This window comes from Loxodonta africana, chromosome 4, assembly GCF_030014295.1.
Source record: "Loxodonta africana isolate mLoxAfr1 chromosome 4, mLoxAfr1.hap2, whole genome shotgun sequence".
In the NCBI taxonomy this organism is placed as follows: Eukaryota; Metazoa; Chordata; class Mammalia; order Proboscidea; family Elephantidae; genus Loxodonta; species Loxodonta africana.
This window is the reverse complement of record NC_087345.1, coordinates 18,406,788-18,431,149: the sequence shown is the minus strand read 5'-3', so window position 1 is coordinate 18,431,149 and position 24,362 is coordinate 18,406,788. Positions and strand designations below refer to the sequence as shown.

General features: G+C 50.6%; 1 protein-coding gene across 6 annotated transcripts in view; it reads left to right on the top strand.

The window, feature by feature from the left end:
* TOM1 (target of myb1 membrane trafficking protein) overlaps nt 1–7,877 on the top strand; it is a 58,412-nt gene extending 50,535 nt beyond the window's left edge. Inside the window, exons 12-16 of one of the 6 annotated variants that reach the window (XM_064283639.1) lie at nt 1,912–1,987; nt 4,854–4,892; nt 6,091–6,150; nt 6,867–6,906; nt 6,988–7,877. In XM_064283639.1, the coding sequence (XP_064139709.1) occupies nt 1,912–1,987; nt 4,854–4,892; nt 6,091–6,150; nt 6,867–6,906; nt 6,988–7,142 (370 nt within the window). In that variant the 3' untranslated portion in view covers nt 7,143–7,877. Of the gene's footprint in view, nt 1–1,911; nt 1,988–4,853; nt 4,908–6,090; nt 6,151–6,866; nt 6,910–6,987 lie in introns of all 6 variants that reach the window. The other 5 variants (XM_064283638.1, XM_064283637.1, XM_064283636.1 and 2 more) reach the window with 5 other exon arrangements.
* The last annotated feature ends 16,485 nt before the right edge of the window (nt 7,878–24,362 follow it).

Here is a 24,362-nt window from a genome sequence, read left to right as displayed (position 1 = left end):
AGATGGAAGCTAATGAGTCTGGTGGGACTTGCAGCCGGGAGGGTGGCCCGTCTGCCTAGGCCCCATTGGGCAGCTCTGCTAGCCACACTGGAGAGCCCCTGGCTCTTGGCCTTGCTCACCAGCCTGGCTGGAGGTTTGCTGTCCTCCAACACTCGTGGTAAGCGGTCATGCTGGGCCCTGGGGGGAACAGAGAAAAGCAGAACTGAAACTTGCTCTCGAGGGCCTGCAGTCTCACAGGAGAGTGTGAGCTGACCATTTCTCTGCAGTGCTAAGGGCTGTCCTACGGGGTGCACCAGGCACTGTGGACGCATAGAGGGGGCACGGAACTGCAGAGGGCAGTCAGGCCTGCACGAGGGGCTGTCAGGAAGGCCCTTTCAGGCAACAGGAGGAACAGCATGTGCAAAGGCTTAGAGGCAGGGAGCACGTGAGACACTGGGGTGAGGCGGGTGTGTCCTGGCTCCCACACAGAGTGTGTGCGTAGGGAAGGTGGGCGGGATGCTGGAGAGGGTGGCAGGGGCCATGCAAACACAGTCAGAGCTTGTCCCAACATTAGTAGAAGGGAGCATGGGAGAAAAAAACGTTAATGATTTGCCTCTTTGAAACTTCCTCAGGCTGAAAGACCATCGCCCACCTTCTCAGGGCATCAGTTCTACTGCAGGCCCTCCAGCAGGGCCCGGCTTTTAACTGAGCATCATCGTATTTTTCTTTGCTTGGTTCCCTGCCTGGCTGTCCCACTCTTACCCTGACTGGCCTTTTGCCTCCCTGCCTTGCCTTGTCCCCTGGGGCTCTTGACTTGTGAAGGCCTTTCTGCCTGCCTGTGTCTGACCCACCCCTCCCTCATCCTGCTGGCTCCCAGCCTCACTCATGCCTGCAGCCTGGTCAGCCTTCGTCACCCAGCAGCCAGCTCCTTGTCAACCCCCCACTTCTGCTCCATCTTTGACCACATCTGGCACAGCCACAGCCTCTCACACTGACCAGGCCCTGACCCTTGGGGTGCTAGGAGAGCCACTGGGGCATGTGGACCAGCCAGTGTCAGGCGTTTTAGCCAGGTTTTACCAGAAGCGAAAGAGGCTTTTCCTCACCTTCTTCCACATCATGGTCCTGAGGACTGAGCTCTTGCCAAGCGTCGGGACTGTGTCCCCAATACCTCCCCTAGACACCCCCACTGTAGTAGCCAGGAGAGCCACCCCACCCTCTTGTTAGCACAGGTTTCCCTCCCACGCTTGGTTTATTCTCTTGTTCCCCTAAGTCTTGGCCTCAAACACAGCAAACATGTCCTTCCCATTCCTCCTCTGCCCACTCATCAGCCTGGCGCTTCCTCCCACCCAGGCTGGCTGGCTGGCGCCCTTAGAGGACATACAAAAAGCTGGCCCCGAGGTCATCTTGCACCTTGCTGCCGAGCCAGGGAGGGGAGGGGTGGTCTTGTGCTGGAGAGCCAGCGCAAGCTGCCCCTCACTCAGCGGTCTGCAAAGTTGTTTTCAACGGCAGAAGGGAACTCTCCATTCAAATGCAACCTTATACAGAACCAAATTTATGAAATTATGAAACAGGAGCCGCTCAAAAGAGGGTCTGTAGAAATGAGTTCTCCACGAGCACAGGGTCACTGGCGCTCTCTCTCAGTACCTGGAGTTTGGTCAAATCTGGTTATAGCCATTGGTGTTCTTGTTCTAGGCCTTTGGCCAACAATACCCTCCCAAACTTCTCATTCTGAGGCCTGTTGAACAGGTCTCATTTCACAGAAAAGAGGGCCTCCCTTCCATTCCCAGGCTGGGCTGGGGCCTTTAACCCATGCCCTTTGCCGGCTGTGAGTCCAGCTTGTCTGGCCTCTGCCCTTCGCCCTCCTCACGTCAGCCAGCCTGCTTGGTCCAGTAAGAGTAGCATCTAATGGCCATGGCGGCCTCTGTGTTTCAGCGTCAAATATGAGGCCCCCCAAGCAACAGACGGCCTGGCTGGAGCCCTGGACGCCCGGCAGCAGAGCACCGGAGCGGTAAGCAGAAGGCCCCACAGTCACCACGTGCCAGGCACTGGCTCAGCTCTCCCAGCCCTTGCCTCATGTGGTTCTCAGATTGGTTCTTTGAGGCTAATGTGACTTCCCATTTTACAGCTGAGGGAATTTAGAGAGGTTAAGTCATTTGTCCAAGGTCACACAGCAATTAAGGGGTAGAGCAAGGATTCCAGCCTGTGTCTAAGTCAGGCAGCAGGAGTCCAGCAGCCCTGTGGTCACTTCCCAGCTCCCCCACTTACCAGCTGTGTGCCCTTCGGCAAATTGTGAACTTTGTTGACCCTCGGTTTTATAATAGTCTCTGTAATAGCTCCCAGTAGTGTCAGGAGAGGATACGTGTGAAGTGCTTGGTGCAGAGTTGGAGCTCAGTCCCTGCCTCTCTAAAAACCAAAAAAACCTGTTGCCATCAAGTTGATTGCGATTTGTGGCGACCCCACAGAGGACAGAGTAGAACTGCCCCATAGGGTTTCCAGGGAGCTCTTAACCACTGCACCACCAGGGCTCCCCTGCCTCTCTGGAGAACCCTTTATTTTGCAGGAGTGTGGACAGAGGAGACTAAGAGGAAAGACCCTTGACTCTCCTGATGCTCTCACCCTACACCACTTCACAGTGAGCCCACAGGAAGGAAAACACACACAACTCTACTTGCAGAAAAGTGGAAACTGATAAATTATCACTCATTCATCTCCAGTAACTTCAGAGATTTATGTGACTTCTTCCAGAGTATGACTTTCTTAAAGCCCTGTCAATACTCGCCTGTCCCCAAGGTGCTTAGGTCTGGCTGCGTGGTAAGGCTTTCACCCGTCACAGTCAGAATGTGCTGCCAAGCAGCCAAGTACAAAACTGAATGAAGCGCAGCTGTGTGGCCAGCCAGTGTTTGCCCCGCGGGATTCCGAGTAGCGCTCACAAGTCCTGTGGCGTCGGACGGCATGGCCAGTTTTTAATCTAGCCGTTCCCTGGAGTGCCCACAGTGTGCAGGCCCTGTGCTGGGCCTCAGGAGAGTCAACAGAGGGCTGGATTGGGAGCCAGGACAGGACTCCTCCCTCTGCCACCTGCTTGCTGTGGGCCCCCCAAAAGTCTCCTGTTTGAAGGGGTTAGATAAGCCCGTGTTTCTACTGCCTGGGGTGCTCATTCAAAGCCCCTGGCATCTTTTTGGAAAGAGCTGAGAAGCTTTGCCCCAGCCCATTCAGGGCTCTGAAGTCCCTGAGCTATTGTGGTTCACCCCACAGCAAGACGCCCTCTGCTGCCTCCTTTATCCCACCCCTTCACCTGCTACCACACCCACACCACACCATACACACCACACATACACACACCTCACATATACACACCACAGCATACAGACCCCACATACACACCACACATACATATACCACACCATACATACCATGCATATACATACCGCACCACACCATACCAGAGCCACACCATGCACACACCATACCACACCTTACCACAACCACACCATATACACCACACACACCACACCACACAGACACACCACACCACACAGATATACCACACCATATACACACACACCACACCATATACACCATACCACAACCACACCATACACACTACACATATATACACCATACCATACACACCATGCCACACAACCACACCACACCATACACATACACCACACCACACACCACACCATACCCCAACCACACCATACACACCACACATATACACACCACACCACACCATGCTACAGCCACACCATACACACACCATACCACACCACACCATACCACAACCACACCATATACACCACACACACCATGCCATACAAACATACCACACCACACAGATATACCACACCATATACACCACACACACCATGCCATACAAACATACCACACCACACAGATATACCACACCATATACACACACACACTATACATACCATACCACAACCACACCATACACACTACACATATATACACCATACCATACACACCATGCCACACAAACATACCATACCACACAACCACACCACACCATACACATATACCACACCACACACCACACAACACCATACCCCAACCACACTGTACACACCACACATATACACACCACACCATATACACCACGCATATATACACACTGTACACACTGCACCACACAAACATACCACACCACACACACACGCCTGATTGCACCATGCAGACACACCACACCACACAGACATACCACACCATATACATACGCTACCCCATACACACACCACACAAGCATAACACATTACACAGACACACCACATACATACACCACACCATAACACGACACATATCTACACCATTCCATACATACCACGCATATGTACCCATCATGCACACTATACCACACAAACACCACACCACAGACACACCACACCATACGTATACACCACACGCCCCACACCACACCACAGACACACACCACACTACACCACACACCCGCACCACACCACGCACTCACACCACACCACGCACCCACACCACACGTCCCACACCATACCACAGACACTTACCACACTACACCACACACCTGCACCACACACCCACACCACACCACAGACACATACCACACTACACCACACACCCGCACCACACCACACACCCACACCACACGTCCCACACCATACCACAGACACCACACTACACCACACACCCGCACCACACACCCACACCACACCACAGACACATACCACACTACACCACATACACGCACCACACCACACACGCACACCGCCACCACACACCTACACCACCACCACACAGGGGCCTCCTGACCCAAAGGGAGATCCCACAGCCCTGGCCCTGCCCACCCACGGCCCCCTGCAGTGTGCCCCTCTCTCACCTAGATGGAAGGCAGCAGTGAGAAGAGCCTCAGTGACTGGATGGTGAGAAAAGGCATGGTGAGGAGGGGCGAGGCCCTGTCCACAAGGAGAGCTGGGTGCTGCTGCTCGCGCAAAAACAGGGCCAAGGAGGTGCTGTCTGAGGGAGCGGGACCTGTGGAAGACTCAGGAGGAAGGAGGGATGCCATGAGTGCCTGTTCCCGGGTCGGCCCAGCAGGACCCCACGCGGTCCCACTCAACTCTACTCTGGCTTCCTTGGCCCTCAGGGCCTAGTTACTGCTCCTAACTCCAAAGCAAGGCCACGGCAGCCCCTCTGGAAGCTGAGAGGTGCTCTGGGGGCTCACCCATCTCTGGGCAGAGCATGAGCAGAGCTGATTGGGAGAGGGAGCTGCCACAGCTACTTAGGAAATGGACTCCTGCCTTTTCTCTGAGCTCTGCTGCTCCCGGTGAGGTCCTCAGTGCTCGGTGACGGAGCTTGGGGCTTGACCTGGCTTGGGTGGAGAAAGACTCTCCCTCTCTTTCCCAAAGTAGCTAAATAGTAATTAACAAGCTATTTCTTGAGCATCACTCTGGGCCAGGTACTGGGCTAAGCACTTTATATCCATGAGCTCGTTTAATCATCGCAGCAGCCTGGACGGTAGGTGCTATTCTTATCCTTCCTCAAACAGATGAGGTTCAGAGATGCTCAGTAACCCTCCAAAGGGGCCGAGACAAACTCCAATCTTTCTGACCCAAAGTCTGTGCCCAAAGCTGGATTTCCCAACTGCAGAAGCACTTAGAGAGGGCAAGTATCTAGAAAGTCACACCCAGCCCCTGCAGGAGCTCTCACAGCAGAGCCTATGTCTGTGAGGCCCAGAGTGACCTGTCCACTCCGTAGAGCAGACCTCTGAGTCCCCCAGCCTGGCCTTGTCTGGTCAGCTTGGCCCCACCCTCCTCAGCAGCCCTGCCCACACCCACCCACCCTGAACCCTAAGTCTACAGAGGTGCCAGATGCCAGACCACTGTCAACTTCCTCCGAGTGTGATGGCTGGACAGGATGTCCAGGATCCTGGGTCATTTGTCAAAGCCCCTGAGCACCTGTGACGTAGTGGGCCCTGGGACCCCAGGGCTGGGCCCTCATTGTTGAGTAGGCCCAGTCCCCACCTTGGGCCTTGACGCGAGGCCCCTCTCCTGCTGGGAAGAGCCACCCACCCAGCCCCTGCCCACTGCCCCTCCCTGCCTCACCCTCTGCCCTGCCTTCCAGATCCCCGTCACCCAGGCCTGCCTCATGGAGGACATCGAGCAGTGGCTGTCCACTGATGTGGTAAGTTGGGGTTCATCCACCAGCAGGTGGGGTTCAGCACTGCAAAGGAGGAAGCTTGAAAGCTGGGGTCCCGCTTTTCTTCTGAGGAAATGAGTGCCCATGGGGTCAGAGTGGAGGCATGTGGTACCCTGAGGGGTCGGGGTGGACAGCTGGTGAACAAGGGAGAGGGCTAATGTGGGAGGCCTCAGCAGCTGGAAGGGTCCCCGTCTCCTGCCCCCACTTGCCTCTCCTGGAAACTTCTCTTTAGAGAGGACAGCCAATAGGCGCGGGTACAGCACTGAAGCCTCACCTCCTCCCAGCCCCTGACTCCACTGTGACCTGCCCTCAGTCCCGGGGGTCAGCCTTTCCACCATGGAGTAAAGTCCATCCACCCCCGGTCTGGAAGAAGGAGAGGGATTAGCTGCTGGCCGCCACGTCCATGCTTGCCACTCTATGGGTTCTATCCCATTTTAGCTTCCCTGTACCCTGGAAAGCCAGCGTCACCATCCCTATTTTACTGAAGAGAAAATGGGGGCTCAGAGAAGTGAGGTGACACCAAGGCAGCTCAGCCAAGGAAGGGGTGAAGCCAAGGTTCTGTCCTGGGCCAGCTGGACCACAGAGCCAGTGGGAACCACTCTGGTTCAGTGATGTCCAAGCCATCACCCCATCCCATGCCGCAGTGGCAGGCAGCCGGAGGGCCCGGCTCACCCTCTCCTCCTCTCTTTCTGCTCTCTCAGGGGAATGACGCTGAAGAGGCGAAGGGCGTCACCAGTGAAGGTAGTAGTCCCCTGGCCCTGCCCACCACCCCCTCCCCAAGCTCTGGACCACAGCCCATGCCCACCCTCCCTTCTTCTCTAGAATTTGACAAGTTCCTGGAAGAACGGGCCAAGGCCGCAGATCGGTTGCCCAACCTCTCCAGCCCCTCAGCCGAGGGTCCCCCAGGTCCCCCTCCTGGCTCCGCCCCTCGGAAGAAGACCAAGGAGAAAGATGACGACATGCTGTTTGCCTTATAAGTGCTGGGCCTGGCTCCACAGCCCAGATCCCCGCTGCTCCCATACCCCGAGGCTGGGGCCTCTTTTCCCTCCTTCGGTGTTTAGGCTGCTTTGAGGGTAGCTGTCCCCTTCTTCTCTCTTTGATGGAGCTGACCCAGCTGCAGCCGGGTCATGCTGCCTGGGGGATGGGGAGTGTGGATGAATCAGGGGGACTGGTCAATTCTCCACTGGACACCTGCCTTCTTCCCCGCCCCAATCAACCACTACGATTTCGTTGAGAACTGGGAGACCCTGTGACAGGCTGGCTGCTCGGATCCCCTGGTGTGACTCTCTCCCTGTCCTGGGCGACCCCCTCCATGAGTGCATCCCCAGAGGAGCCCTCTTCTGGGCCCACACTGCCAGGCAAGGACTTGCTGGGGGCTGGGGGCTGGGGACAGGAGAAGCCCTTTGCTGAAGCCTCGGGTCCATCCTCCGGCCCGTGCCTGGTGGAGCCCTAAGGCTTCACTGGCTGCATGCTGTCCAGGTACAAAGCTGAGTATGCTAGGGGCAAGACCAGGGCAGCCCAGGCTGCAGGCTGAGGCTCCCGCGAAGCCTGGAGCACCTGTAGCCCCTGCCGCCACCTCCACTGCCTTTTTCATCCATCTTTTCTCTCTTCATTTCAGACAGGCCTCCACCAGGCACTGGGGCCCACGTGTTCTTGACCCTCTTGTCCTGAGAGAAGTGCCTTTTGTATCCCCAATTAAAGGTAGAAAACCAGCCTGCTGGCAGCAGCGTTGTTCAGTCTCCACAGGAGAAGTGACTTCTTGGCCTTGTCCAGGGCAGAGACTACTCTGGGCTGGGCTGGTGACTGCCCCCGAGGTGGTGGTTTGCAAATGTAGCAGCACCAGGCACCCAGCAACATCTGCTTAGGTGCAGCCTACTCTCACCTTACCACACTGGCCACGATAGCCCTGCCAGGAGGCTCTGCTGCCCTCCACCTGGCAATGTGGTCCTGCCAAGCACCTTGATGCTGCCAGCTGCCACAGCCAGCTCCTGCCCTCCCCCAGCGGTGTATTGATCACGAGAAAGTGCCATGTGTAGACAGGGCTTGCGTGTTGGGTAAATAGTCTGCAGGGAAGGCACCAGCCATCTGAGTGTTCAGAGACCAGTCACTGTTCTAGGCAGGATGCTGTCTCATGGAATCTTCATGATGATTAGAAGTTACCAGCCCATTTTACAGATGCTAAGACCGACTCAGTGGGTCCCGTGGAGTGCACAGGGTACTTCCTCTTGCATAAATGCTTTGTCCCATTTCTCAGATGACATGCTAAAGCTCAGTGTACATTACACGTCCACACAGCTCAAGGAGCTGAGCCACACATCAGGTGAAGTGAATTCTGCACAGAGTCAGCTCCTACTCCTGGGCAGCTCCAGAGGAATCCCCACACCAGCCTCCCTGGGAGTCACTGCTTGAGGCGTGTTGGGGCCTCCCAGCCCAGCCTCAGTGTGGGGCTGGAGTGGTCAACCTGCCTGAAAGGCCGGTGCATGGAGGTGACGCGAAGTCTGAATGCCTGGGTTCAGAAGGGCCTGGGCTCCCAGGAATGCAGAGGGGCATCAGGCAGGGGCGTGCAGCACCTGCATTCTGAGGCACACTGGAGACCAGGCCCCACCCCAGCCCTCCAAGGGAAGTGAGGACAAGCAAAGCAGGTTGGGGAAGGCACAGTGGACCCGGGGCATGTCCAGTCCTCTAGGGTGATGGGCGGGTGGCTCATGGTATTGGCCTCACTGCAAGGGTTGCAGCCGAGCCAGGCCTGCCCCTCAGCTCCTCTGGGCCCCAGAGTGGTGGGGAGCAGCTCTCCCACTGTCCCTAGACAGCAGCTGTCATCCTGCTCTGACAGTCTTTGGGAGATGGGGGCTCCGTGCCCCCATCCAGCACAGCCGTCGGCATGCAAGATCATCCCATGTCCTGCACAGATCAGCTGTGTGAGTCCAGATAACTGGAAACTGATTTTAACAAGGTGTTGCAGGGCTCCTGGGTACGACCCAGCTGTGCTTGCTCCTCGGCACGGTGCTCCCCCTGTGCTGAGGGGGTCTGTCAGCCCTGCCAGGCTGTTCTCACTCAGCACTAAGAAGAAACCAAAGTTTGTGCACGACAGTGTCACTGTCCCTCATGCTCCCTGCTTGGGCAATTGGCACCCTCCATCATAGCCTCCTGTAGATGACACTGAGGTGGCCGTGTCCTGAGGACTTGTGGCCCAGGTACACTGACCCTGCTGCCTACTCCAGGCAGCTTCTAGAGGCCTCTCCCTTGATAACTTCCACCTAGCTGCCGGCAGCAGCACACCAGACCATCCAGTGTCAGGAGCAGCAAGCTAAATTTTGTACTTAATGCCAAATGACGTGTGTCCCTTTTCCAGCTGGTTCCTGCATGGTGAAGGTGAGCAGGTAGAGGGCTGTGACAACAGATCAGTTTAGTCCCCTACATTGGCTTGTGTGCATGCACACATAGCAGATATACGTGGTCGGAGAAGCGTGAGACCTGCTCACCAAGGCCTGATGGGCATTTGTCCCAGGTCCTGACTGGGACCCTGGGAGACCTGGGGCCACTTGACCTGCTGGCACTCTGTGGCCCCCATGGCCATGTCATAGGACAGGGTTCTGCTCCCTCTCCTTCCCCTACAGCCCCCCAACCCAAGTCACAACTCTCCCAGCCTCCCTTCCTCTCTCCCGTTGTTTTGCCAACACCTGTGAGCTTCCGCTGTGGGTCATACCCTGGCCAGGGCCTGTTCCACGCCTCACAACAGCCCTGTGGGGTCGATGGCTTTGGCCACCACTTACAGGTGGGGAAACTGAGGCTTAGGGAAGCAGGGACTGTATAAATCACATGCTAAACTGTGGAAGAGTAGGAGTCCCAATCCTTTCTACCCATCATCTCCCTGGCCCTGGGGTTACTTCCCTCAGGGCTGCCATTCTCTCCAGAAGGCCAGAGCACCATTTAACGGGGATCCCCTCATGGGAATTGTGATTTTACAAGGATCAAAGCCAAGGCGCCCAGGCCTGGTATCAGCCAGAAAGCCCAGGGAACTTTCCACAGATGGGTCCAGGAGCTCATGGCCCTGCTTACTCTCAAGTTGCTTATTCTTTCCTGTGTATAGTATTCCCTGAGCGCCAGCTGCACACTGGTCAGGTTCAAGGTGCTGGGGGTACAGAGATGGAGGCCAGGTGCTTGCCCTGGTGGAGCATACCTTGGGGGAAGCAGAACAGTAAGGGCAGACAAGGACAAAAATTATGGGGCTTTGGAATGAGTAAAAGTAACTAGAAACTGGTGTCATGGAGGGCCTCTGTGAGGCAGGACCAACGCTAGGGAGGTCAGAGGGGGCCAGACCACAAGGAGCCTGGAATGTCAGGCAAGGGGTGAGGGCAGGAAGGCCTGGGGCTTCCACGTAGCGGGGTGGCTTGGGCTTGGGGAGGCGCAGCTCCTCTTCAAGGAGGGTCCGCAGAGAGGGATGCCGGAGGGGGACTGCGGGCACCGCTGGTTCGCGGCCTGGCAACAGGCTCGCTTCTGCCGCCCAGGGCCCCTCCCGATAAACAAGGACCAGCTGCCTGGCGGCGCCGCGGGGCGGGATTAACAGGCCTGGTGTCTGAAGGGGGCTTCTGAAGGCGGCGCCCGGCCAGAGACTCGGAGCGGGGTCAGGGGAGTGGGTCCAGGGAGCCAGCCCGGGGCCAGGCGTGCAAGGAAGCCTCCTGGCAGAGCCTCCACTACTTCCTGGGTTCACTGGGCAGCCAGAACCCCACACTGGGCCTGGACGCTGACCCCACACACGAACTCCATGGTCAACCTCCATCTCCCTGACTCAGGGACAACCTCTCCAATCGTCACGTAACAGCAAACCCTGGCTCGGCCACTTCTGGGCTGTGTGGTCTTGGGCAAATTACTTCTCTATGCCTCAGTTTCCTCACTTGTAACAGGGATAACAGTCCCTTCCTGATAGAGTCCTTGTGAGGACAAACAAGTAGCTCAGCACCTGTCACACAGAAAATGTCGCATGTGTGTTACTACTATTGTTGGCCCCAACCCCTGCAAACTCCCCCACACCCCAATTCCAGACGGGCCTCTGCTCCAGACACCCATCTCTGAGCCTTGCCCCTGCGACTCCCGGAAACTTCAGGGACCCCAGCTCAGCCTCTGTATTGCCTTCCCGGCTGTCAGTGGTCTCTGCCTTCAGGACAGCCTCTGCACCCACTCCCCAAGCTCCCCATCTGGAGGAGAACCCAGACACAGTGCCTGTTACAGCGCCCCTCTCTTCCCAAGTGCGAACTTCTGCCCCTGAAGGGGGGGTTATCCTGGCTATGGGAGCGAGGCATGGTCCAGGACTGCGCTGTGCTCTGCCCTCCGGGCGTGGTTGGAGGTCCGTCTGGCTCTGACGCCCGCTGGCGACGAGGGCTCTGGCCCCGCCTCAGGGTTAGTGTCACATGGCGACCATGAGATGGCAGCAACGCTGCACGTACTGCGCCCGCAGGGCTGTGCCGGGGAGGGGTCTTTCGCCCCAACTCCGCCCCACTGGCCCCTGGTGTGACGCCAGGAGGCGCGCGCGCGCGCGTGCGCGTGCACACACACACACACTTGAGTCATGGTGGAGAGGCTGGAAGCTGCAGCCAGCCCTGCTGTGTGAACGCACAAGTGCCTTAGCCCCTGGTCTCAGGTCTTCATTAGACCTGTCACACAGAGGATTCAGCGACAAGCCAGCGGGCCTCAGCAAATGGTAGCTTTGGAGGGGCAAGCTGAGCCCTGGCCCCACTGAGCTCCCTGAAGCTGCGTGTGCCTCAATGACAACCACAAATCACATTGCGGGACACGTTTTACACACCTGTCACACACCAGAACTCCTTCAGGACGGATCCCGGGCCTCGTGCTCTGCCCCCTGGTGTTCAGCTCCGCACACAGCAGGGCTCCGCAGAGGCTGTGCTGATGCTCACAGGGGGCCTTAGAGACAGCGAGGTCAGGTCTGCCAGCCGGGTTCTTATCAATCAGAGAGACTTTCTTTACACCAAATCGCCCACGACATACAAAGACCGCACAGCACAGTAGAAGGGGAAGGCAGAGCTGCTCTGGGAAAACGGGGCGGAAGCTTGGGGGCCTCCCCTACCCCCTACTACACACTGTCAGCCTCTGAAGCACCTCCACACAATGCCAAGGGCTCCTGGAACAATTCCAGAGATCCTCTGATTCTAATCTTTCCCCTTTGCCCGAGGCCCACAGAGGGGAGGTGACCTCCCCAAGGAAGCACAGCACAGAGGGGCAGAGTCAGGGCTGGGACCCCATCTCCAGTCTCGAGGCCTCCGGGACGAGTGAAAGGCTGACAAAGGGCCTGCCACCCGGGATCTGCCGTTTGCAGGACTGACTGTAATGTAAAGGATGGTTCCAAGGATGGGATTTCTGCTGTGACCGTGACGACTACAGAATCCGGCTTTTCCAGACCGTCCACATTTCAAATGTTGGACCCAACACAATTTTTTTCCAATCACGGACTCTGTGCTGGGTTGCATTCTGGGAATCCAAGCTGAATCAAGGAGGCAGGGTGGTAGGGTGGCTAAGGGAACACAGTGCCAGCTGTGTGGCCTCGGGCAAGCCACTCACTGTCCCTGTAAAATGGGTATAAATAGTACACGTCTCGTGGGGTGGCTGTGAGGGCAAAATTATACAGGGAAGGGGCTTGGAACGATGCCTGACATATGGCGAGTTCTTGACAAATACTGAAGTCCTTGGGTGGTGCCAACAGTTAATGCACTCAGCTGCTCGTCCGCCCAGAGGTGCCTTGGAGGAAAGGCCTGGCAATCTACTTCCAAAAAATCAGTCCTCAAAAACCCCATGCAGCACTGTTTTCCTCTGACACGCAGAGGGTCACCATGAGTTGGAATCAACTTGGCAGCAACTGGTTTTGACAAATATTAGCTATTATTCAACCCAGCCTGTGGTCCAAGGAATTAGCCATGGGAGCAGTCATCCGAATCCGTCTGATCAGAGGCAAAAGAAGGGGAGCATGGCAGGCTGAAGGAGCTCAGAGATTACAGTTGGAGGAGTTTCCTGAAGAAGTCTAAGTTACTCATTCATTCACTAACTTATTCATTCCAGCATATATTATCTTCTTTTTGCCTGGCATGTCCAAAAACAAACAAACAAAAAAACTTGTTGCTGTCAAAGTCAATTCTGACTCATAGTGACCCTATAGGACAGAGTAGAACTGCCCTCTACGGTTTCCAAGGAGCAGCTGGTGGATTCGAACTGCCAAACTTTTGGTTAGTGGACGAACTCTTAACCACTATGCCACCAGGTGCTGAGAATTCAGCAGCAAAGAGTCAAAAACCTCTGTCTTGCTGGACCTTCCTTTCTAGTGGGGGGGGGGAAGACAGAAAGATGAGTAAATAGTAGAGAAGCTGCTATAGGTAAAGGAGCGGGGAGTGATGGCAATTAAAGGGCTATCGTTGGGTGCTGTCAAGTTGATTCCAACTCATAATGACCCCATGTGACAGAGAGGAACTGCCCCACAGGGTTTTCTAGACAGTAATCTTTATGGGAGGTAGCCAGGTCTTTCTCTCATGCACCGGCTGGGTAGGTTCAAACAGCCAACCTTTCGGTTAACAGCTGCGCACTTTACCATTATATCACCAGGACTTTTAATTGAGGGGCTGTAATTATTCTTTTTGTAACCTCAAGTTTATAGAGAAGCTGCAAGTTCAACACAAAAGACTTTTTTCTTTGTGCAATTTTATTAAGAACTGTGACAATTCCAATATTTATAGTGGAAAATTTTTATAATATTATTGATCACACAAAGCAGATTTTTACATACGTGTTGTTAGCTGCTGCCAAGTCACTCATGACACATGGTGACCCCATGAACAGCTGAACGAAATGCATCTTGGTCTTGCACTATCCCCATGATCATTTGTGGACCGTACCACTGTGATCCATAGGAATCCACTGGCAGACTTTCAGAAGGAGATCTCCAGGCCTTTCTTCCCAGTCCATGTTAATCTAGAAGCTCCACTTAAACCTGTTCAACATCACAGCAACACGAAAGCCTCCAGTGACAGACAGGTGGTGGCTGTGCATGAGGCACACTGGGTGGAAATCAAACCCTGGTCTCCCACATGGAAGGCAAGAATCCTGAACAGTCCCAGGGCTACATCACCCCGGAGCCCCAGCCTCTGAAGAAGGAGCCATGTGTAACACCCACCACCACCCTGTCCCCTGGGAGATCCATCTGCACCCCAGCCTGGCCTTGGGACCAGAAATAGAGCAGAAGCAGGAGATGAAATGAAGGGGGGGTAGTACTCGGGCCCTCACTACTACCCGTTTGCTTTTTAGAGCAGACCCAAGGCAGTGAGATTGAGTTCGTCCTACCGTGGTGGCTTCTGTGTTGCTGTGATGTGGAAAGCTGTGCCACCAGTTATTTCAAATATCAGCAGGATCACCCATGGTAGACAGGTACAGGGCAGCTTCCAGACTAAGACAGACTAGGAAGAAGGACCTGGCAGACTACTTCTGAGAAAACTGACCAGTGAAAACATTATTAATAGTAGAGGAACACTGTCTGGTACAGTGCCGGACGATGAGCCCCCAGGTTGGAAGGCACTCAAAATACGACTAGGGAAGAGCTGCCTCCTCAAAGTAGAGTCGACCTTAATGATGTAGATGGAGTAAAGCTTTTGGGACTCTCATTTTCTGAGGTTGGCACGACTCAAAATGAGAAGAAACAGCTGCAAACGTCAATTAATAATCGGAACCTGGAATGTACAAGTATGAAATCAGGAAAATTGGAAGTCGTCAAAAGTGAAATAGAATGCATAAACGTCAGTATCCTCGGCATCAGTGAGCTGAAATGGACTGGTATTGGCCGTTTTGAATCAGACAATCGTATGTTCTACTATGCCAGAAATGACAAATTAAAGAGGAATGGAGTCACATTCATCATCAAAAAGAATATTTCAAGATCTATCCTAAAGTACAATGCTGTCAGTGATAGGATAATATCCATATCCCTATAAGGAAGAGACCAGTTAATACGACTATTAATCAAATTTATGCACCCACCACTAAGGCCAAAGATGAAGATATTTAAGATTTTTACCAACTTCTGCAGTCTGCAATTGATCAAACACGCAATCAGGATGCATCGATAATTACTTGTGATTGGAATGCAAAAGCAGGAAACAAAGAAGAAGGATCTATAGTTGAAAAGTATGGCCTTGGTGATAGGAACAATGCAGGAGATCGAGTGACAGAATTTTGAGAGACCAACAACTTATTCATTGCAAATACCTTTATTCAACAACAATAACAATAAACAGCAACCATACACATGGACCTCACCAGATAAAAAACACAGGAATCACTACATCCGTAGAAAGAGACAATAGAAAAGCTTGAAACCAACGGTCAGAACAAGGCCAGGGGCCGAATGCAGAACAGACCATCAATTGCTCATATGCAAGTTGAAGTTGAAGAAAATTAAAACAAATCCACAAATAGCAAAATACTACCTTGAGTATATTCCACCTGAATGTAGAGACCATCTCAAAAACAGATTTGATGCATTGAACACTAATGACCAAAGACCAGAAGAGTCATGGAATGACATCACACATGAAGAAAGCAAAAGGTCATTAAAAAGACAGGAAAGAACTCTTATTCAGCATTGTGCTAGAGGTCCTAGCCAGAGCAATTAGGCCAGATAAAGAAATAAAGTGCATCCAAATTGGTAAGGAAGAAGTAAAAGTATCTCTGTTTGCAGATGACATGATCTTATACACAGAAAACCCTAAAGAATCCTCAAGAAAACTACTGAAACTAATACAAGAGTTCAGCAGAGTATCAGGATATGAGATAAACAAACCAAAATCAGTTGGATTCCTCTACACCAACAAAGAGAACATCTAAGAGGAAATCACTAAATCAATACCATTTACAATAGCTCCCAAGAAGATTAAAATACTTAGGAACAAATCTAACCAGAGATACAAAGAAAACTACAAGACAGTACCGCAAGAAACCAAAAGATACCTACGTAAGAGAAAAAGCATACCTTGCTCATGGATGGGAAGACTCAATATTGTAAAAATGTCTATTCTACCCAAAGCCATCTATAGATATAATGCAATCCTGATCCAAATTCCAATGGTATTTTTTAATGAGATGGAGAAACAAATCACCAAATTCATATGAAAGGGAAAGAGGCCCTGGATAAGTAAAGCATTACTGAAAAAGAAGAACAAAGTGAAAGGCCTCACACTACCTATCTTAGTACCTATTATACTGCCACAGTAGTCAAAACAGCCTGGTACTGGTACAACAACAGATACACAGACCAGTGCAACAGAATTGAGAATCCAGACATAAATCCATCCACATATGAGAAGCTGATATTTGACAAAGGCCCAAAGTCAGTTAAGTGGAGAAAAGATAGTCTCTAACAAATGATGCTTGCATAACTGGATATCCATCTGCAAAAAAATGAAACAAGACCCATACCTCACACCATGCACAAAAACTAACTCAAAATGTATCAAAGACCTAAACAGAAAGTCTAAAATGATAAAGATCATGGAAGAAAAAATAGGGACAATGCTAGGAGCCCTAAGACATGGCATAAACAGTACACAAAACATTACTAACAATATACAAACACCAGAAGAGCAATTAAATTAACCGGGAGCTCCTAAAAATCAAACACACTCGTCCAAAGACTTCACCAAAAAAGTAAAAAGATTACCTACAGACTGGGAAAACATTTTTGGTTACAACAAATCTGATCAGAGTCTGATCTCTAAAATCTACATGATACTGCAAAAACTCAACAACAAAAAGAAAATAACCCAATTAAAAAATGGGCAAAGGAAATGAACTGGCACTTCACTAAAGAAGACATTCAGGTGGACAACAGATACATAAGGAAATGTCACGATCATTAGCCATTAGAGAAATGCAAATCAAAACTACAGTGAGATACCATCTCACCCCAACAAGGCTGGCATTAATCCAAAACACACAAAATAATAAATGGAGAGGTTGTGGAGAGACTGGAACACTTATATACTGCTGGGGGAATGCAAAATGGTACAACTACTTTGGAAATCGATTTGGCCCTTCCTTAAAAAGTTAGAAATAGAACTACCATACAACCCAGCAATTCCACTCCTTGGAATATATTCTAGACAAATAAGAGCCCTCACACTCATGTTTATTGCAGCACTGTTTACAGTGGCAAAAAGATGGAAGCAACCAAGGTGCCCATCAACAAGTGAATGAATATATAAATTATGGTATATTCACTTAATGGAACAATACACAATGATTAAGAACAACGATGAATCCATGAAACATCTCATAACATGGAGGAATCTGGAAAGCATTATGCTGAGTGAAATTAGTCAGTTGCAAAAGGACAAATATTGTATGAGACCACTATTATAAGAACTCAAGAAACAGTTTAAACACAGAAGAAAATATTCTTTGATTGTTATGAGGGTGGGGAGGGATGGAGGGAGGGAGAAGGGTATTCACTAATTAGATAGTAGACAAGAACTATTTTAGGCGAAGGGAAAGACCACACACAATATAGGAGAGGTTGCACAACTGGACTAAACCAAAAGCAAAGAAGCTTCCTGAATACAACCAAACACTTCGAAGGTCAGAGTAGCAGGGGCAGGTGTCTGGGGACCGTGGTTTCAGCAGACATCTAGGTCAACTAGCATAACAAAATGTATTAAGAAAACATTCTGCATCCCACTTTGGTGAGTGGAATCTGGAGTGTTAAACTCCAGCAAGCAGGGATCAAAGAGGCATCGATTGGTCTCAACCCACCTGGAGCAAAGGAGAATGAAGAACACCGAAGACACAAGGAAAAAACAGACAGAAAGAACCACATAAACCAGAGACTACATCAGCCTGAGACCAGAAGAACTAGATAGTGCCTGGCTACCACCAATGCCTGCCCTGACAGGGAACACAACAGAGAATCCCTGGAGGAGCAGGATAACAGTGGGATGCAGACCTCAAATCCTCATAAAAAGACCAGACTTAATGGTCTGACTGAGACTAGAGGGACCCCAGAGGTCATGGTCCCCAGACCCTCTGTTAGCCCAACTGGAACCATTCCTGAAGCCAACACTTCCAACAGGGATTGGACTGGACTATAAGACAAAATGACTCTGGTGAGGAGTGAAGTTCTTGGCTCAAGTAGACACATGAGACTATGTAGGCAGCTCCTGTCTGGAGGTGAGATGAGAAGGCAGAGAGAGACAGGAGCTGGATGAATGGACACAGGGAATACGGCAGTGTGCTGTCTTATTAGGGGAAGAGCAGCTAGAAGTACATAGCAAGGTGTGTATAAGTTTTTATACGAGAGGCTGACTTGATTTGTAAACTTTCACCTAAAGCACAATAAATAAAAATAAAAAAGTCAGGAAAGAAAGAAAAGGCCAAAACGGATATCATAACAGACTCTGAAACTTGCTCTTGAACGTAAAGTAGCTAAAGTGAATGAAAGAAATGATGAGTTAAAGAGCTGAATAGAAGACTTCAAAGGGCACCTCAAGAAAACAAAGTAAAGCATTTAACAAAATATGTAAAAACCTGGAGAGAGAAAACCAAAAGGGAAGAACACGCTTGGCATTTCTCAAGCTGAAAGAACTGAAGAAAAATTCAAGCCTTGAGTTGCAATTTTAAAGAATTCTATGGCCAAAATGTTCAATGATGTAAAAAGCATCAACAGAAGTTGCAAGGAATACATAGAGTCACTGCGCCAAAAAGAATTGGTCGACATTCAACCATTTCAGGAGGTAGCATATGATCAAGAAGCAATGGTATCGAAGGAAGAAGTCCAAGCTGCTCTGTAGCCATTGTCGAACAACAAGGCTCCAGGAGTTGATGGAATATCAGTTGAGATGTTTCAACAAATAGATTCAGCACTGGAGGCGCTCACTTGTCTATGCCAAGAAATTTGGAAGACATAAGGAAGACATTCGGGCAGCTAACAGACACATGAGGAAATGCTCACAATCACTAGCCATTAGAGAAATGCAAATCAAATCTACAATAAGATACCATCTCACCCAGACATTACTGGCACAAATCAAAAAAAAAAAAATATATATATATATAACAAATGTTGGAGAGGCTGCAGAGAGATTGGAACTCTTATGCACTGCTGGTGGGGATGCAAAATGTTACAACCATTTTGGAAAATGATATGGTGCTTCCTTAAAAAGCTAGAAATAGAAATATCATATGGTCCAGTTAGCCCACTCCTAGGAATATATCCTAGAGAAATAAGAGCCGTCACACAAATAGACATATGCACACCCATGTTCATTGCAGCACTATTCACAATAGCAAAAAATTGGAAACAACCTAGATGCCGATCAACAGGGATGAATGGATAAACAAACTATGGTACATACACACAATGGAGTACTACACAACGATAAGGAATAACAATGAATCTGTGAAACATCTCACAACATGAATGAATCTGGAGGGCATTATGCTGAGTGAAATAAGTCAACCACAAAACGACAAATACTATATGAGACCACTATTATAAAAACTCATGAAAAGCTTTATACACAGAAAGAAACTATCTTTGATGGTTTCGAGGGAGGGGAGGGGTAGGGAGGGGAAAACATGAACTAGACAATAGATAAGTGGTAACTTCAGTGATGGGTAAGACAGTGCACAATACTGGGGAAGCCAGCACAACTTGACCAAGGCAAGGTCATGGAAGCTCCAAAGACACATCTAAACTCCCTGAGGGACTGAATTACTGGGCTGAGGTCTGGGGACCATGGTCTTGGGGGACACCTAGCTCAACTGCCATAACGGAGTTTATAAAGAAAATGTTCTTACATACTACTTTGGTGAGTAGCATCTGGGGTCTTAAAAGCTTGTGAGCAGCCATCTAAGATACTCCACTGGTCCCACCCCATCTGGAGCAAGGGAGAATGAAGAAAACCAAAGACACAAGGGAAAGATTAGCCCAAACGACTAATGGACCACAACGACCACAGCCTCCACCAGACTGAGTCCAGCACAATTAGATGGTGCCTGGCTACCTCCACCGACTGCTCTGACAGGGATCACAATACAGGGTCCCAGACAGAGCTGGAGAAAATGTAGAAAATTCTAACTCACAAAAAAAGACCGGATTTATTGGTCTGAGGGAGACTGGAGAAACCTTGACAGTATGGCCCCTAGACACCCTTTCATCCCAGTACTGAAGTCAGTCCTGAGGTTCACACTTCAGCCAAAGATTAGAGAGGCCCATAAAACAAAATGAGACTAAATGGACACACCAGCCCAGGGGCAAGGACGTGAAGGCAGGAGGGGACAGGAAAGCCGGTAATGTGGACGCCAAGGTTGAGAAGGGGATAGTATTGACATGTTGTGAGGTTGACAACCAATGTTACAAAATATGTATATATTAATATGTATATTAATTGTTTAATGAGCAACTAAAGCACAATAAAAATAAAGAGTTGTATAAAGAAAAAGAAATTTGGAAGACAGCTACCTGCGCAATTGACTGGAGGAGATTCATACTTGTGCCCACTGCAAAAAAAGGTGACCCAACAGAATGCAGAAACTATCAAACGATATCATTAACAGCATCCTCAAGTAAAATTTGCTGAAGATAATTAAACTACTGCAGTAGTACATCGACAGGGAACTGCCAGAAATTGTAGCTGGATTCAGAAGAGGATGTGGAATGAGAAATATCATTGCTGATGTCAGATGGATCTTGGCTGAAAGCAGAAAATACCAGAGAGGTGTTTACTTGTGTTTTATACTATACAAAGAGGCATTCAACTGTGTGGATCATAAAAAATTATGAATAATATTGCGAGGAATGGGAATTCCAGAACACTTAATTGTGCTCATGAGGAGCCTGTACATGGACCAAGAGGCAGTCATTCGAACAGAACAAGAGGATACTGCGTGGTTTAAAGTGAGGAAAGGTGTTCATCAGGGCTGTATCCTTTCACCATACTTATTCAATCTGTATGGTGAGCAAATAATCTGAGGAGCTGGACTATATGAAGAAGAAGGTGGCATCAGGATTGGGGGAAGACTCGTTAACAACCTGTGATACACAGATGACACAACCCTTGCTTGCTGAAAGTGAAAGGGACTTGAAACACTTATTGATGAAGATCAAAGACCACAGCCTTCGGAATGGATTACACCTCAATGGAAAGAAAACAAAAATCCTCTACTGGATCAATAAGCAACATCATGATAAACGGAAAAAATACTGAAGTCGTCAAGGATTTCATTTTACTGGTATCCACAGTCAGTGCCCATGGAAACAGCAGTCAAGAAATCAAATGACACATGTATTGCACTGGGCAAATCTACTATAAAAGACCTCTTTAAAGTGTTGAAAAGCAAAGATGTCACTTTGAGGACTAAGGTGCACCTGACAACCCAAGCCAAGATATTTTCAATTGTCTCATTTGCATGGAAAAGCTGGACGATGAATAAGGAAGACTGAAGAAGAATTGATGCCTTTGAATTACGGTGTTGACGAAGCATATTGAATATACCATGGACTGCCAGAAGAATGAACAGATTTGTCCTGGAAGAAATACAGCCAGAGTGCTCCTCAGAAGCGATGTGTCCAAAGTACATGTCCTTTGTCTCATGTACTTGGGACATTATATCAGGAGGAACCAGTCCCTGGAGAAGGACATCACGCTTAGTAAAATTGGCGGTCAGCGAAAAAGAGGAAGACCTTCAAGGAGATGGATGGACACAGCAGCCGCAACAATGGGCTCGAGCATAGCAACGACTGTGAGGATGGCGCAGCACTGGGCGGTGTTTCGTTCTGTTGCACATAGGATCACTATGAGTTGGAACCAACTCGACGGCATGTAACAACAGCAACACAGTTAACTGGCAGGTTTCACTTCCTGCCCACTTTGGGGTAGGGCTAGACTGGTGGAAGCAGCCACCCTGGGCCTCCCTCAGCATGCCCACCCCAGGGCTGCCTGTTCCCCTCTTCCCCCATACTGAGGCTATACCTCCAGTCTTGGCAACAAAGTTGAGGAGCCCACCACTACCTGGCCCTCAAATCCCCAGAGGGTCAGCATCAGGGCTGGCAGGACCTTTGGAGATCCTGGGACCACTGTGATACGGTACAGATGGGAAACAGAGGCCCAGGGAGAGCGGGACCTGCCTGGGTTGGGGTGCTAATCTCCCAGCCCTTGCAGGGTCCTTCAAGGCCCCTTGTTTCAGCTGGCTCGGTGCACAGGCAGCTCCCACCCCAGAGCACTGGAGGGCAGTGCAGGGCTAGAGGGTGGCAACTCCTGGGGGACCCCTCTGTGGTGGCCAAACCCTAGCCTTGGCATCAGGAGACCTCTTCTGGCTCTTCACAGACACTAACTACCAACCAATTTATGGCAAGCCCTTTCATTTCCTTTCCTCTCTCTGGGCCTCAGTTTCCTCATGTGCTAACCAAGGGGGAGTGAATTGAGTGATTCTAAGGACACTTAGAAACTGTGTTAGAAGAAGTACAACCAGAATGCTCCTTAGACGCAAGGATGACAAGACTTCATATCACATACTTTGGACATGTTTTCAGGAGGGACCAGTCCCTGGAGAAGGACATCATGCTTGGTAAAGTCTGTGAAAGAAAGGAAGACCCTCAACGAGATGAATTGACACAGTGGCTGCAACAATGGGCTCAAGCATGACAACGATTTTGAGGATGACGCAGGATTGGGCAGTGTTTTCATTCTGTTTTACATAGGGTCACTATGAGTCGGAACCAGCTTGACAGCATCTAACAACTACAACAAGGGCCCCTTCCATTCTGCTCTTCTACCCACTCAACCCCCAAATCTCCCAGTCCTCCCTCTGGAAAAGAAAGAAACTCAAGGAAAGAAATCCAAGTTACAGAGAGGGGAAAACAAGGCCCCGGGTTCTTCTCCCACACCAGGGCTGACAAGGGCAAGGAGAACACTGGACAGTAAATTAGAAGGCCTGGATTCTACAAACCACTCCCGGAGGAGAGGCTGCTAAATAAATAATGTCACCCATGAGTACTGTGCTCCTTTAAACAATCATCTAAATGAGACCTAACAGTCAGTGCTTACACTAGACCAAAGGGAGAGCAAGGAGGCTAGATTAATGGAAACTAAACAACCAGAATGGAAATGAGAATGCTGACACACTGTGAAAAGCATAACCAATATCACTGAATAATATGTATGACCCACTGCCATCAAGTCGATTCTGACTCATAGCAACCCTATAGGAAGAGTAGAATGGCCCCAGAGGGTTTGAACTGGTGGGTTTGAACTACCCTTTTGGTTAGCCACCAAATGCCTAACCACTGCACCACCAAGCCCCAAATAATATGTATAGAAATTGTTAAATGAGAACCTAAGCTGCTATGTAAATAAAATTAAATATTAAAAAAAAAAAAAAAGACCTGGATTTTAGCCTTGGTTCTGCCCCAAGTTTGCTGTGTGGCCTTGGACAAGCCTCTGTACCACTCTGTGTCTGAGAAAGGAGATTCCAGTGTTGACATCTCCACAGCTGGCACCACAGGCCCTGCCCTGGCAACCAGCCCCCACCCCATGGGGCATCTAGGAAGCTTCTGCAGCCCCCAGGCTTACGTCCATGTTAACGTTTGCACATATGCACGTGCGCGTAGGCACACACAGTAACTTTCTAGCTCCAAAGCAGCCCTAGGCATAGCTCCAGCCCCAGGATAAAATGCAACTCACCCAACCCCACAAAGACCTTTCCTCCCAGAAGGAAGACTGTGAGGCCTCTCACTACCCAGCTGTATGACCTTGGCCCAGTCCATTGACCTTTCTGAGCCTCACTTTTCTCATCTGTAAAATGGAGATTTCTTTCTGTCAGAAGCTGTCACATGGCTCCCGTGAGGGTGGGGTCCCACCACCCTGAATGTACCCAGAGGGCAGGGAGCAGGGCCCCCTTGCCTCCTTCTCAGCTCTAAGCTTCCCATTTCCCGAGGTCTGACGCAGGGGCCAGGGCAGGGGGGAGAGTGTGTGGATGTTCCTCCACATGGGTTTCACTTCCCTCCTGCCCCAATACCCCATCCAGCACCCTGAGCAGGCACCCATCGTGGCATGGAGGAGGCCACCTGGGGCTTTGTGACCCCTCTCAGTAAGCCACCTCCGCCACCCACTCTTGTTCCACAGAACCTGCCTAGCAGAAAGGGGTGAACAGAG